Raw genomic sequence first — 14691 nt, 5'->3', positions numbered from 1 at the left:
ATTACTATGTCCCCATTTAGAATTCCTCTTCAATGTATCTCCTTGCAGGGTGCCCCAGGAGTGCCTGGAGTAGCTGGTCCACCAGGGAAACCAGGGAAGCCAGGAGATCGTGGGTCACCGGTAAGATAATCAGCACATGACATTTTCTGCATCAGTTGTGAGAGGCACCCTCACATATTCAGACAACTAGGAGACTATTCTTAACCTCACATCATGCAATGGGTTCCATGAGAACTAGTTAATATCTCAACATTAAACTGCAAGTTAATTTTAGTCGGTTTTGCTCTTTATGGTAGATCTTTTGCAATTTAAGCACCAGGTCTGGAAATTGTGGTTGTAGGGTTTCCACTGAAAAAGAGAGCACAAATTGCACATGCCAAGGCTTATATTTCTGCACTGTGTAAACATCCCCAAGCTAAATCAGCAGAATCGTTTACTGGAATTATTATGATTATTATTTTAAGCACAGTCAAGTAGGTTATGCTGCCTAAGGTGGAAATTTTTATACGTAGCATTCTAAGAGCTGTTGGCTTAAAAATGCTCAAATGTTAACAAAGGAGCTGTAATATTTTGTTGTAGAATTTTACATCTGAAACCAACTGAGAGAGCAGGAAGGATCAGGAGTCCTGATAGTAATTGCTGGAGCCAAGAGTTCAGTGGGAAAGTGTTTGGCATCCAAGGGTACAACATTCTTGTCTACTCCATATGTTAACAAGAAAAAAGTCAGGTTCTCTCTCCTTGTCTTTGCTTGCATCAGTTTTCTTGATGTAATGCAGGGTAGACTTGAAGAGGAGAGAGAAGAATATCAGCCTGGCTAGCAACTTATGGTAGGGCTTGAAGAAGTCACTTGAGAGATGCTGTTTTGTTCTTTTGTAACCTGTGATGCAATCACTGGCCTTGCAAACAGAATCTCTAATCATGAGGTTATTCAGTTGGACACATTCCTGAATTAAACTAGTCCAACTAATTTGACCAATTACTAGTTTCATAAAAACTAACCTATGAATTGGGATTTCCAGTTAGTACTTCTGATGAGTGCTGTCCTAGGGAGACCATGATGTGGAGTTACCTATTGGACAGAAAGAAAGGCCTGTCATACTTCTGAGTTTAATTGAGGCTTGCTATGCAGTCATAAGTAAGTGAATTGTCTTACATGGAGGAAAGCATTTTTGCCTCCCAGGATTCTGACACCTCATGTGGCTATTAAAAGCAAAGAATCAAGAGCCAGTAAAATGCTGCCAACAGTTGTGTACCAATCACTTAAATCTATAACAAGCCTTGACTTTATTTGATTGTATTTGTGTATGTGACTATGCACACACACACTTAAAGCAACCCCTCATTAACATTTGCAGAGTGTGTTCCTTTTCCCACCTTTGCCTGACATCACATTTATAGTTTCTTGAGTTTTCAGACCAGATCTCAGCAGGAATTCTGGCAAGCAGCCTATGCAGATGTTTTGTAAGACTCATGAGGCAGATGGGATTTCAACACCTACAGTTATGCTATCAAGAAATGCCAAAGGGGCAACTCCAGGCCATATGTGTAACCGGTGGTCCAAATGCATCCCGCGGAGTTCTAAAAGTCTTCCAGTCTTTTCCTGTAGCTGCGTGGCCCAGTTCCATTATTCATGTAGTTGTACGTTGTTTCATGTGCTAATTTGACCATTTATGATTCTTGGTTAGTGCTAGATATACAAGGATCCAAATAACGGTTTAGTCCATGGATGAGAGAATGATCTCAGGATCACAGATACTATGTGCAGTCATTTCGACTTCAAAGAAGTTAGATCATTCTGAGCTGCAGTGTTAGTGAACAAAGTGGTTGCTTGAGTGAATCAGCCCATAATATTCTAATTCAGTGCATTTTAGAGCATCTTCTGTCAATTCCACATTGGTGCCAAGCAAATAAGCCTGGATGGTGTAAATATTAACATAACCTTTTGTTTAGAATGTTAGAATACATTCAGATATATGAACATATTCAGGAGAAGAATAATTTTCTACTCTAGCTTTTGCTTTCCAGGAGAACCATTTCAAATAGTCACATTGGGAACTGGTTCTGAAGATGACAAACTACTTACTGCTGCCTATATTCTTGATGTGTGGATGCAATAAGCACCTTCTGTTTGCCTCAGAATATACTGACTGGGTTCAGACAACTTTATAACCTGCTCTGAAATATGGGTTGAGGGTGGGATTCCATGGAACCATGTGTTTTTGAATCATGGGTCATCATGTTGCCTCAATCCAGCAGAGATAACAAATCATGGTGAACAGCCCACAGTTCAGGATCCAGCAAGAAACCATGGATTCTCTCCCTGGGTTCTGATGATGACACATGGTTCAACGCCAACACACACCCAACCTATACTCAACTCTTGATTGTGAGTTATTGTGTTGTCTGCCCTGAATTTGTTTTACCAGGACAGTCAAACTTCCTCTTTTGCAGTTTTAACTTAAGTGGATTTGATTATTCATGAGTTTTCCATCAATAATTAAATGGGTTTGTTTGTTTGTTTTTAGTTTTGTGGCCCACTGTAGGAAATCATCATCACCATAGAGAGAGGGAAAGTGAAAAGGGAGAGAGGGAGGGCCTCCAAAATATGACTTCTTGTCCCACCCATCAGGAGAGGGAAATCTCTCCAGTGTTTCCTTGTTGCAAAGAGGAGGCACTGGTAAGTGAAAGGAAGGGCAGGGAGCAAAAACATAGGAATGTAATTAATGAAGAAGAGGAGCCCTGCTGGAGCAGACCAAGACCTGAATGGGAGAGGGAGAAGCAATCCAGTACACATATGGTCCACAGTATTAAGGTTTGGGGGAGGGGCTATAAATATTTGCAGTTTTTCGACTTTCATGGGTTTATTGCACTCCTAATCCCTGCAAATGTGGAGGGCTGCAGTTGTTTAGAACAAGGTGAGCAACCTGTGACCATTGGTTTAATTTCAGAAGCTTTCTGCAAGTAAGCAGTTCAGACCCTTGATTACCTTTGCTGGGCAGGGAGGGAAAAAAAATCAAGACTGGGAGGAAAGGTGTCAGAAAGAGATGGAGAAAAAATGGCAGAAAAAAGGAAAGCTAGAAGTATGTGGCATTGCAAACTTTGCCTCCTACTCATCCTGTAATGGCTTCAGCCCAGTCCACAGCATGTGGCTGTCCACAGATATGCCCCCATAGAATATGGTCCTCGACAGCATGGTAGGACTGGGTACTGTACCCATCTAAGATAAATTTCAGCTTTAGATAAAAAATGGCATATGTATTGTGTGTAGGTAATGGTATGAGTCTATATGCTTTATCATTGCAATGCTTTCTCGATGCATTCAACATCACAATTAGCAATTAAGCCAGTTCTAGAGATGAACAGGAGATGAACAAGCTGCCCTCAGTTTCACACCTTTAGAACATAAGGACTTTAAAGCTTTAATAGGAAAGGGCTGTAAAATGAGTTGTTATCTGAAATCGTTTTCTTGAGGGACTTGGAAGTTTTCAACTTGATAATTTGCTAATAGCTATTCTCTCCCGGAAAACATTGTTTAGACAAAGATGTTTGCAATACAATACACTAATTAAATAAGGAGAAAAGAACTAAGCAAGCAATGGCATCTGTTAAGTATTTAGAATAAGCAAGGAAAATAATCTATCCACATTTTGTAGACACAAATGTTTCAAACTCAATCTTTTTGGAGACGCCCAGTTCCTAACTATCTTTGGAACTATTTCTCACATGTTGTTAACATTACTTCTGAAAAATAAAAGCTGCCTCAGGCCAAGATAACTGGCACATCATATTCTATGTGAAACTATTAAAAAGACATGAGAAGACAAGAATTGCTTAAATAATCCAGTCAAGGGGCAGCTCTGTACAGGTGCTAGCAATGCTACTCTCCTGAAGAAATGTAGATGATTCTGTAGCTTCAGAAAAGTCCTTTTTCATGCATGTGTTCTGAAATCCAAAGAAAGAAAACGAAATAAAAAAAATATTTCCTTCTTCAAAGCAGCATTTTGTAAACCTTGCCATTCCTTTTGGAAAACCAGCGAATGAACTCAGATTTCAGTTGATTTCATTCCTCCATAGAAAAAAAGTCACAATACTTCATATTCGATAAGGGAAAGAATGGGGGGATTCTGGTTGGGTTTGGGAACTAGAAGTTGAGTCCATTGGGATACAACTCTTTGTAGCATCCGGAGTCTCTTCTCTGTGGAGCAGTTCTGCTGTTAGCATCATTCCTTAGAGCTGTCTGTGAGTCCACGGCCCTTCTATTTGCAGTCACAAGTATTGATGTTGCTTTGTTCCAAGTACTCTGGAGGGAATCAAACAACTATGAAAACAGAAGGCAGCTGTGCTCCCTGAGCCCTTTGTAAACAGGCGTTTGCATGTTTCCCTGCATCCTGGGTCGCTGTGACCCATGCTGAGTTCCATGCATCGGAAGATGTCCCTAGGCCAACTGTTTCTCTTCCTTTACTTAAATATTAATCATCTTAGTGCAAGATTGTGGACATGCTGCCATTCTGTTTAATTATATCCAGTTCTTTTTAGTCTGTCTTCAGGAATCATCTATTACACTGTGTCGCTGAGGTAGTTTGAGTGTACTGTGTGAAAGTTTGAAAGGAACAACTCAGTGTCAGAATTAAGTATACTTTTGCTATGCTGATGAAGTAATATTATGTAAGATTAACAAAAGGCTAACAATTCACTTTTGGGAGTTCATCAGTGGCTATATTGCTTGTTTTGCAGTTATTTATCCCCCTCCCCCGGCCATCCCAAATTGTCATGTATTCTTGACATCCATTGTCAAATTGTGGAGTCAATTCAAAAAGTTGCAGGAAAGGAATAAGCAGCAATTCAGCTCTAGTGGTTTCTCGTATTATTGATGCTGATAAAGTACCATCATCTAACCTTTAATACAAGCAGAATGAGACAATTCAAATAGACTATGATAATTCTACACAACAGAAGTGGAGAGTAATACAGGCTGGTTACAGGCCGGTAATATAGGGCAAAGCATTGAAAACATCTCTGGCTCTGCACACCAGTTAAGGAGGCACTCTGTCAAATATGACAGAAGGAATGGCAGAACTTCCTTAAAAGGCTCAGATTTTCTAGGGTGGGTTAACGGTTTTCCGATAATGATCTAGTAGTTCAGACAATGGTGTATGTCCTCTCTGGATGCTTGGAAACACAGAATTCCATATTGCTGACAGACAACCAACATAATAAAAACACAGACTGACTTCAAATGAGCAATAAATATATCCATGTGTGATCACTGTCGTGCATTTCTAAAAATCTGCAAAATACAGCTTAAACATGCTAATTAGATTTCTCAAGGAGAAGTGTTGGGAGATTTTGTGGCTTTTCCTTTTGCTGACAAAGGAATGTAAACACTGAGGCTAAATTCTCAAAACAGCATGCGAGACTTCTACATACAAACATCTATTTACTGGCTGGATTATGTGTATATATTCCAGAATACAGTTTCTAAGAGTTTCCATAAGTGAACCACAGCACAGTAATTCATAATCACTTTGAAAGGGTCGTTCTGACTGACCTCTTCTTTAGTATTGCTTGTATTAAATGGGTTGGGTAACCATCAAAAGGTCTTTTTGCTGTTCTAGACAAAGAAAGGCTATACTTTCTAGTTAATGAAAATAGTTGTCTGGGCAACTTGTCATCATTATCAATCACTTAAGTTAATGGCTTCGCACTTCCATCTTTAAGAAACAAGGGGAGTAATCATGGAAACTAAATAAATATTCAAAACTTTTTGAAACATCTTAGAACATTTCCTATCAGATCATTCATAACAGGCTTCCAAGGAAACCAGACAGACCCAACAAAGATACAGAAAAACCAATGGAAAATTCTGTGTTGAACAGAGTCTGTGCTGGAAGTGAAACTGAAGACTGACCTGGGGCTAGCCCCCAGGTGTCCTATTTTCAGCCACCACTACCTACCTTACAGGGAACAGCCCTGTATCTGAATGCCAGGCCTTTATTCAAAGATGGCCTCTATTTGAGGCACTGTCTAATCCACTGCCAATTTAAAGATAAGGGGCAATAAGAGTAAGCAACAGGAGTCTTGAAGTTGCTTATCAACAGTTAACATCTGGGCAGCAGGTCGAGCAGGCATTCAGCTCACCGGGTCACAGCCTTTCTCACTATAGTAGACTATATTGCATCTGTTTAAAGTGGAATGATCCTTTTTCAATTTGTACCTATACACATAAATTAGTGCATGCACATTTTATGCAGATACACCTCTTTGTTTTTTCATGATCATCTGAAATAGTGCTGTTGACCAGCCCCAAGCAGCCAAGCTCTTGGTATTTATGCTAGGGCTCACCAATCCAGAGACTCCAGAGTACATCTTAATCACAGGGTTTGATTCTGCATATTGTTATTCCATTCTGTGTGTGAAGGGTGTTTTGAGGCCCAGTCACGTACAGTTTAGTGAGCTATTGCATAGGCATGAGGGCTACACATGCAGCGCAATGATTAAGGTGATAAGATGGTAGAATGGAAGACACCCCTTTGGACTGTAGGGGTGGGATCTTAGGGGTCCCGTATTTAAGCAGAACACTAGTATAGCAGAGAGGAAGCTGGTCTGGAACTATTCTTTCTCCTATGGTGGCATTTTACTCTCTCAGATTTTTTTTCCAGAAGAAATGATAGCTTTCTCACTTGAGTCTCATATGTTACGGTATAGTCCAGCCTAGAATTTTTATTGCCTCAATTTCCAGCATATGTAGAACAGGCCTATGTCCAAGCTTCATGAGATTCTTGGTTTAAACCCAGGAGTTCTGGATAATCACATCTTATGTTGAATCAGCCAATATGCATACTTTTACATTCTCTCTTGTCATATTGCTTTCTCCTATCTCATTTTTATTCTGTTGCATTAAATAATAGCAATACACTCTGATAGATCTAATTGGTTACAGGGTCCATCTGGATTGAAAGGTGAAAAAGGTGACCGGGTAAGTTCAACCTTATCTTGAATTTGCATGTTCTGTTTCATCCAGTTCTGTGCTGTGGCCTAACACCTGTCTCGTCTTGCTGTTAAGGGGGACATTGCTTCCCAGCACATGATGCGGTCTGTTGCAAGGCAAGTCTGTGAACAGATGATTAATGGTAAGCAGTGCTTTCCAAATACACCACAAAAGGCCATTTCTGTTTACTGTATTGCCAAGGTAGTGTTGTGAATGTTAAGCGTTGCCATATGAGTTGTGTCTTCATTAGGTTAAGCAGTACATAGGTTGGTGAGTATAGTGAAAAAGGTGTGAGCTGGTTGTGGTTGCAGAATGGGGACTTGTGAGGATTGGCTTCAGTCCTTCTCTATTTCGCTGATGCTTTGTACTTGTTCTCAACAGCATGGCGATGGCCAGGGAAATAGGGAGCTTGCTAAATTCCTTCCATCTGTCATTGTCAAGCACCTTTCATTCCATCATCATCCAAATGACAGAATTGGAGTTTTGTACCAGGCTTTGGTTTTGTTCCAAATATGCACTTACGCTTATGTGCATAACTGCATGTGTGCACTTAGTACAAACTTCCCAGGAAAATGTTTACCCATCCACCTACCCTCCCCATGTCTGTAGAATCTGTGTAACCTAGAAAAAGCTGGTCTATTGCACAGTCTTCAGGCGGATTCACACAAATGCCATCCCCTCTGAAGCCACTGCAGAGTCATCTGGCTTCCCTCCTGATGACATGAGCAGGCTGTACTTTTCTCCCCTCCTTCTTCCTGCCAAAGGCTGGTGCTGTCCTGTGCTTGCAGCAGTCCTGGCGTTCCTCTTAATTAGAGTGAAGTACAGGTGACGATCTAGGTGGCACTTGTGAGAGCATGCCATAAAATTGTGATTGTTTCACCCTTAAAGTGAACTGTGTTGGGCCTGCTCTCATTTAACCCATTTTATTTCTCCATAGGCCAAATGACCCGTTTTAACCAGATGCTGAATCAAATTCCAAATAATCACTATTCTAATCGCAATGAGCCTGGACCACCAGGGCCACCAGGTCCCCCTGGACCTGCTGGGACAAGAGGAGAACCTGGGCCTGGAGGCAGGCCAGGATTCCCAGGTTCACCTGGTATGCAAGGGCCACCTGGAGACAGAGGTGAGTTGTACTTTTGTTCTTTTAAGCATGTGTTTCATCAGCATGAGGTAGTCCTGATGAACAAAGGAATGCTTGAGTGGTACCTTGGTGTTTAGGACTTCCCATTGGCAGCCATCGCAGCAAGTAGCACATTTTAAACTGAAACTCGGGAAGATGAGAATGGTTTAATATGACCTTCTCTATGTGCTTCTTGGCCCAAGCATGGCTAGCATAAAAGAAAGCACTGTAAATTATGTTTCACAAGCACAATCAATGATCTCTCTGACAAAGCTTTGCTTTTTTGTGGTGCACCTTCCCTCCCCTTTTGTGTGTTCTAGGGCTACCTGGAGAGAAAGGTGAAAGAGGGCTTGGATCACCAGGACCACGAGGTTTGCCTGGGCCACCAGGTGAGTCTTCTGCATCTAATATACATCATATTGCAATGCTGTATAACAACAAATACAATATTGATAGAAAATAAGAGGGATATGGTTTTTAAAATGTTTTCATATTGACAGGTTTACATTTTTAATGAAAATATCCATCAGTTCTTTGAAGTTTGTATTCAACTTGACATTTTACATTTTCCCCTGGAATCAAAATGTTTGGTTAGCCTGTTAGAAATTCTAGACTCAGAACTAGGCTTTGTCTCCTCTCCTTCCCATCTTTCTCTCTCCCACTCCTGTTAGTTATAAATCACTCCTTCATATAGAATGCGAGCATTCCTAGCAGTTCAATTTGAGCATTCACTGATGACTTGGCAGAAGTAACCATACTGTCTTATTGCTTCTGCCTTTAATTTGCTAGTTGAAACGTATTTCTTTTCCATTGCAAAACCTATAAGAGGCTTGCAACAAATGTTTGCTCCACTTAGTTCAAACTCTACATTGCTGTTAACTGTGAATATGACTCGTTCCAAAGAAAACATTGTCTTATCCATTCTAAAGCAGCAGGGTAGCAGAACTAAAGCAGTCCTGGACTTTAATTGAAATCTATGTATTTGTCAAACACATTAAGTGCCTCCTGAGATCTCCATACGCTGTACAGAGAGGTTGTAAATGTCCAGGATCAAATCTTGCCAAAGCAGTTTTCTGTGAATAAAGATTTCAATGTTAGGGAAGCAACTAGGGGCGAGTTGCTTCTTGAGTTCTCTGAGGTTCTTTCATTGACACCTTATGCAGAAAAGAAATGGAAACATGTCTTAACTGTATACTTCAACTTAGTCTAGAGATCAGTTTTGCCAGGTGCTGTATCAGACTGTCTCATCCAGAATGGAATAGATGTATTTCTTTTCTTGCAAAAATTAGGTCCACAAGGGGAATCCAGAATTGGCCCACCAGGTTCTACAGGCTCACGGGGTCCACCTGGGCCACCCGGCCGTCCGGGTAATGCGGGCATCAGAGGTCCTCCTGGGCCCCCTGGATACTGTGATTCATCCCAGTGCGCTAGCATTGCTTACAACGGTCAAGGATATCCAGGTAGGTTATTAAGAACTGAAGCGTCATTGAGTATTGAAATGCTTGTTCAGTTTGAATAGTGCTGTGGCAGGAAATTTTCTACTGGAAGAACAGTGAATTGAATTCAGCACTAAGCAGTAGCCATACCATTCAATAGAATGATCTGTGAACTAGGTCTAGAATTTACAGTTCAGATTGCTGTTTAGAGTAGCTTTACAATATGCAAAATGTTTTTTTTTTGTTATTTTAAGCCAAAAGTATTGATTACATTTCAAAGCAGTCATTTCTAATAAATGTAGTGATAGGAGAATATAAATTTTGCTTTTAGGATTTAAATGACCATTTTTTCTTCTTCTCCTTCTCTTCCCCCCACCAAACTACTTCTTCTGAACAAGGTTGACCACTCATCTAAAGTAAAAAGAACACAATTGTTTGCCATTTCTACGTGCGTCCTTAATGTTGGGATTATCTATACAAAATTAGTACCTGAGATCTAATTTTCCAAATCCAAATGTCATTCCGTGATACAGTGCAGACAATCTGAGGGGAGGGAGGGTGCCACCATCTCACAATCGGTGCCAAGTTAAATTCCATGTAGTCTGTGATTATATTGCTGAATGGCAGAAATTTCTTCTGAGAAGAAGCAGTTTCAGACAATGAACCTCCAAAGAAACAAAAATGCTGGATAACTGTAGCTACTGGAGCATCAAAGCATCAAAATTTGGGAAGGGATGATGCCCCAAACAGTATATGCCATAGTAGGGCATCTCTCAAGGAAAGAGTCCATGCCCACAGTATTGATAGCTAGTTTGTGTGCACTGTAGCACCTTATAATCCATAAACATGATATTGCTGTTGGTTGTGTTTTTGCCACTATCATAATGTGCATGTATACATGAATATATATATATATATGTACACACAAATTCATAGAGTTGGTGGGTTGAACAAATTTAAAAGACCAAAATTAGAATGCAGAACTTGCACAAAGTCAATAATTAATCTGATTTTTTTAAACTAGAAAATGATACTGTAGTATTACCTTTCCAAATATCAGTCTTGTATACATATATAGATATATACATATAATTTAACCCTCATAGTTGGATTTAGATGGATGAAAATATATTTTTGCACAGCTTTTCTACCCTGAAAGCTAACATCATCTTTGACCTGTTTCAGGTTCCAGCTAACACATTTTCTAAGTCGCCAGTGCTGCTTACAGTTTGAATACAATGAAAATCCTGTTTCTGAGATGTTTGTGCACGTGCTTATTAGGAAGTGAATCTGTATGGGTATTTCACCATAGATGATGGATAAATGAGTAGTGTGGGCCTTATATGGTGGGGAGATCCTACTCAGACTAACACGTCTTGAACACATGAAAGGACACAGATGTGTTGCAAGGGAGGTAAACTTTTCTCCAACCACATATCAGAAAGAAGTCACTAGGAATCTCAGTGGCAATGGAGGCTTATAAAACTACTTACTAATGGTTATAACACCGTGAAACATTTAACCTGGTGTAAGAGAAATGGTAATGTAAATAGTAAACTAATTGTGGCTTGTAAATGATTTGTATGGGATCGTGTCCACTAAAATTAGTTAACACCATTACATCCTGCCTTTTGCATTCAGGCTTGCTGCTCTGCCGTGTGTTGCTCTGCACCATCTAACCTTGTCGAAACCTCTCTCTCTCTTGCCTGCCGGCATCAGCATTTTTATTAACATCTTCTTTGATTCAGGGCATCGGGCTTTTTTGTATACGTAATCTTCTTACAAATATATAATCAAAAGCATAATTTTGCTTCTGATTTTCCTGCAGTGTTTGGTGTTCCTCCACTGTCAGAAAATAATCTTTACTGAATATTACCATTGGCCTAGATGTCTGCCACACCCATGACATTGCATTAGTGAAACCAATGGCTGCACGGCATAACTAGTGCAATGGGGAAATCTGGATATTTATTACTGAAATTCAGCATCTGCCCTTTCCCTGATTGCATTAGTTACTTTGCTCAAGCACTGATTTATGCTTGCGTGGTTTCAGTACTCAGGGGACACCACTGCATCTTTCCTACAGAAACTATAAGCCTGAGGTTTTCCCTCTTGTCCCCAAACCATTTATCAACTTCATTAGTTAACTTTCAATTAAGTGCTAATGCTAGGAATTGCTAAAATGTATATTAAGGACATGATTTAGCTAAAGCTAATTGAGTCTACAAGGACACTTCTAATGAAAGAAACACATTACTTGTGACTAATCTAAGTTCCACTGCTTTGATGGAATTTAGTCAAGACTTAACCTTTCCTTGTTTGATATCTAAATACTTATATAAATCCCCTGAACATCAAGATGATTTGCATTTTCTTTTTTCTTTTTTGATACCTTTATCTCTTCCCAGAATGGACTGAAAAGGGATTTTAATTATTTATAATTTAAATAATTATAATTATTAATTATCTGTGTGTCATACAAAATTAATAGAAGAGACTAAACTGCAATTCTGTGCTTGTTTACTTGGGATAAAGTCCTTTTGAGCACTATTAGTAACCAAGCACAGGATTTTAGTTAACATTTCAGATACTGGTCTTAAAAAAGTGTTTATTGTAAGCAGCCTCAGGAGGACAGATTGCTTTGAAATCCAGCATAAAAGTTTCTGAAACAAACAAAAACAAAAGAACGAACAGTGTCCCCAGTGCTGAATCTCATGTGTTCCCTGGTATGCATATCGAGCTCTAATAAGAGAAGCCCTCCCCTTTCCTTTAAAGGCAAGGGGAGTGCCATGCAGAATTCTCTTTGAGTGGACGAAATGTATGTTTATCAGAGTTCCTGCATCAATCACTGCTTTAGCATCATTCTGCTTGGAAGAAGGTCAAGTTTCTTGTTTTTTTTTTTTAATCAGACTCACTTCCAAGTAAATGAACTGAGGATCAATGCCATAAAGATCTTCACCCACTACCACATTACTAATGCAAAAAGTAGCTTTAAAAATGTCTGTGGATTCAAATACATGTGATAACTATAATGTTCAATCGGACAACTATTTTCAATCAGAACCATACGCACCTGAAAGTGGACCCTATCAGCCTGAAAGTGAACCCTACATAGTACCAGTGGAATCCGAAAGAAGAGATGATGAATATGAGGACTATGGAGCTGATATGCATTCACCTGGATATCCTGATCATATGCGCTGGAAAAGATCGTTATCAAGAAAAGCAAAAACAAAACCATAAATGATTCATTTCCTTACTTCCCTTCCCCACGCCCTGTTTTGGTGGTTTTGTTGTTGTTGCTATTCTTGCATATGTGGGTACTCACCAAGTTGGTGGATTGTGCCTGCTTCTCACCAGTGTTTCCAAGAAGCAACACACTTGCTTCTTCTGGTGGTATCGTACCTATGTGGGAATAGCAATAAATGTTATCATTGATTTCATTCTTGCTCTTGAAATGCTTGTAAAATACCTAAGCTTGCAGTGGCTGCACAGAACTTTAACAAGTGCATTAAAATGATCACAGGGCTGCATTCTCCTTAAATACATTTTAAAAAAGTAAAAACCTTAGCAGCTGCTGTCAGTGTTCTAAGGCGGGATGCTTCAGCGATGGAGCTTGCCTTGGATGTTTTTCCCTGATCAAATACTTCCTTTGCAGTTCAGACATTTTACAAATCTCTATTGTCTAGTGAAACAAGAAACTTCTCTTTCCACATGTCAAATGTCTTCTATCTTTGCTTATATCTTGCAGGGCATATACCGCTCTTATACATCTCTTTAACAACCACAAACCTTAAATAATATAGCTGACATCATTGTATCAACTGGATACAGGTTTTTTTTTTTTTGTTTGTTTTAAATAATGGCTTAAATCTTGTTTAAGAGACATTAACATTTATCCCAAATTGCAGTCAATCCTGCAGAGATGGAATTGCATGTTTGTGTTGTATATTTAGTATGATTCCCCCTCCCCCAGAATATAATATTTCGTAGTTATCAAAAAAAAAAGCAGTTGGAAATTGTTTGCAAGACTATGGATATAGAATTGCTGCTTTTATATTTTAACTGCAAATTGTGAATTTCACTGCCTTATATTATTTATTTCTGAAACAAAAGAGGCATTTTTCAATAAAACTACTGAAAATGTATATATGACTGGGAGAATTATTGCTGGGCACTTACTGAATTTCAGAACTTTTATTGTCATGGAAAATAAATTGTCAGAAGTACTACCCTATTTTTAGAAGAAAATACATGCAGCACACTGTGAATTAAATTGCTGAACAATGAAGTGTTGATCACATTAGGAGCTGAGGAGAGCATTATATTTCAAACAGTATTTCTGTTCTCTGAAGGTATAATATTTTATGTCCTTGGTGTATGGAAGCCACAAGAACATTAGAATTAGGAGAGTAATTTCCAAACTGAGTAGACCATCTATATTTTCAAATGATCTATGGAACCTTGGCCTCTGTACCACAGTAGTGGTTCTTACATTTAGGGTTGCTATGTACGACCATAGTCAGGTTTTCTCAGGTGTTATCATCAAAAAGCAGACAAGTTGGTGGCCATCAATAAATGTGTCAGTGACTGCCATATCTTAACTTTGAATGGTGTGCTCCTTTAGTCTGAATCTCCCACTATTTGATTGGATGACTCCAGCTATTAGCCTTTAGAAAGGGGGAGAAAATTCCCCAATCAACACTTTCCACACCATAGAGTAACACAAAAAAACGGCATCTTCGCCTTGAGCACAGGGGAGTGCCTCTGGCTTGCACAGGTATGTCCTGATGACTAAGCTGTGCATTTTCTTGCTTACCTCAGCAACAGCCACTGGTGTGGAACATAGGTAGTGTTGTGTTGGGCAGCACTGCCAAGCTTAAGCCCAGAAGGAGGAGCATAAAAAGGAGGAAGAGGAACATGAAAACTGCCTTAGATTTCTTGCAAAAGGGAAAACAGTAGAATATCCATGTAATAACAGCAGGAATGAACCAAACGGACATGATTCATGGTTAAGTGCTTGTGTCTTCAGATCACTCAAAATGTATTTAGTCAATTACAAAAATTCATTGCCATAATTAGATACATGCAGAGGAAAACTGAAACTGCACACAAAGTAAATCCAGTAAAGTAAACAAGGCACT

The 14691-nt window shown here is 39.4% G+C and overlaps 1 protein-coding gene across 6 annotated transcripts in view; it reads left to right on the top strand.

The window, feature by feature from the left end:
* The window catches only part of COL12A1 (collagen type XII alpha 1 chain), a 137550-nt gene extending 123855 nt beyond the window's left edge, over positions 1–13695 (top strand). For 3 of the 6 annotated variants that reach the window (XM_044421608.1, XM_044421613.1, XM_044421614.1), the window contains 7 exons: positions 49–120; positions 6941–6976; positions 7064–7130; positions 7926–8114; positions 8432–8500; positions 9401–9571; positions 12609–13695. In XM_044421608.1, coding sequence (XP_044277543.1) covers positions 49–120; positions 6941–6976; positions 7064–7130; positions 7926–8114; positions 8432–8500; positions 9401–9571; positions 12609–12790 — 786 coding nt within the window. In that variant the 3' untranslated portion in view covers positions 12791–13695. Of the gene's footprint in view, positions 1–48; positions 121–6940; positions 6977–7063; positions 7131–7925; positions 8115–8431; positions 8501–9400; positions 9572–9945 lie in introns of all 6 variants that reach the window. The other 3 variants (XM_044421610.1, XM_044421612.1, XM_044421609.1) reach the window with 3 other exon arrangements.
* The last annotated feature ends 996 nt before the right edge of the window (positions 13696–14691 follow it).

This window comes from Varanus komodoensis, unplaced genomic scaffold, assembly GCF_004798865.1.
Source record: "Varanus komodoensis strain SLA01 unplaced genomic scaffold, ASM479886v1 scaffold12, whole genome shotgun sequence".
NCBI lineage: Eukaryota > Metazoa > Chordata > Lepidosauria > Squamata > Varanidae > Varanus > Varanus komodoensis.
The sequence above is the reverse complement of the archived record's forward strand: the minus strand, read 5'-3'. Positions and strand labels throughout refer to the sequence as shown.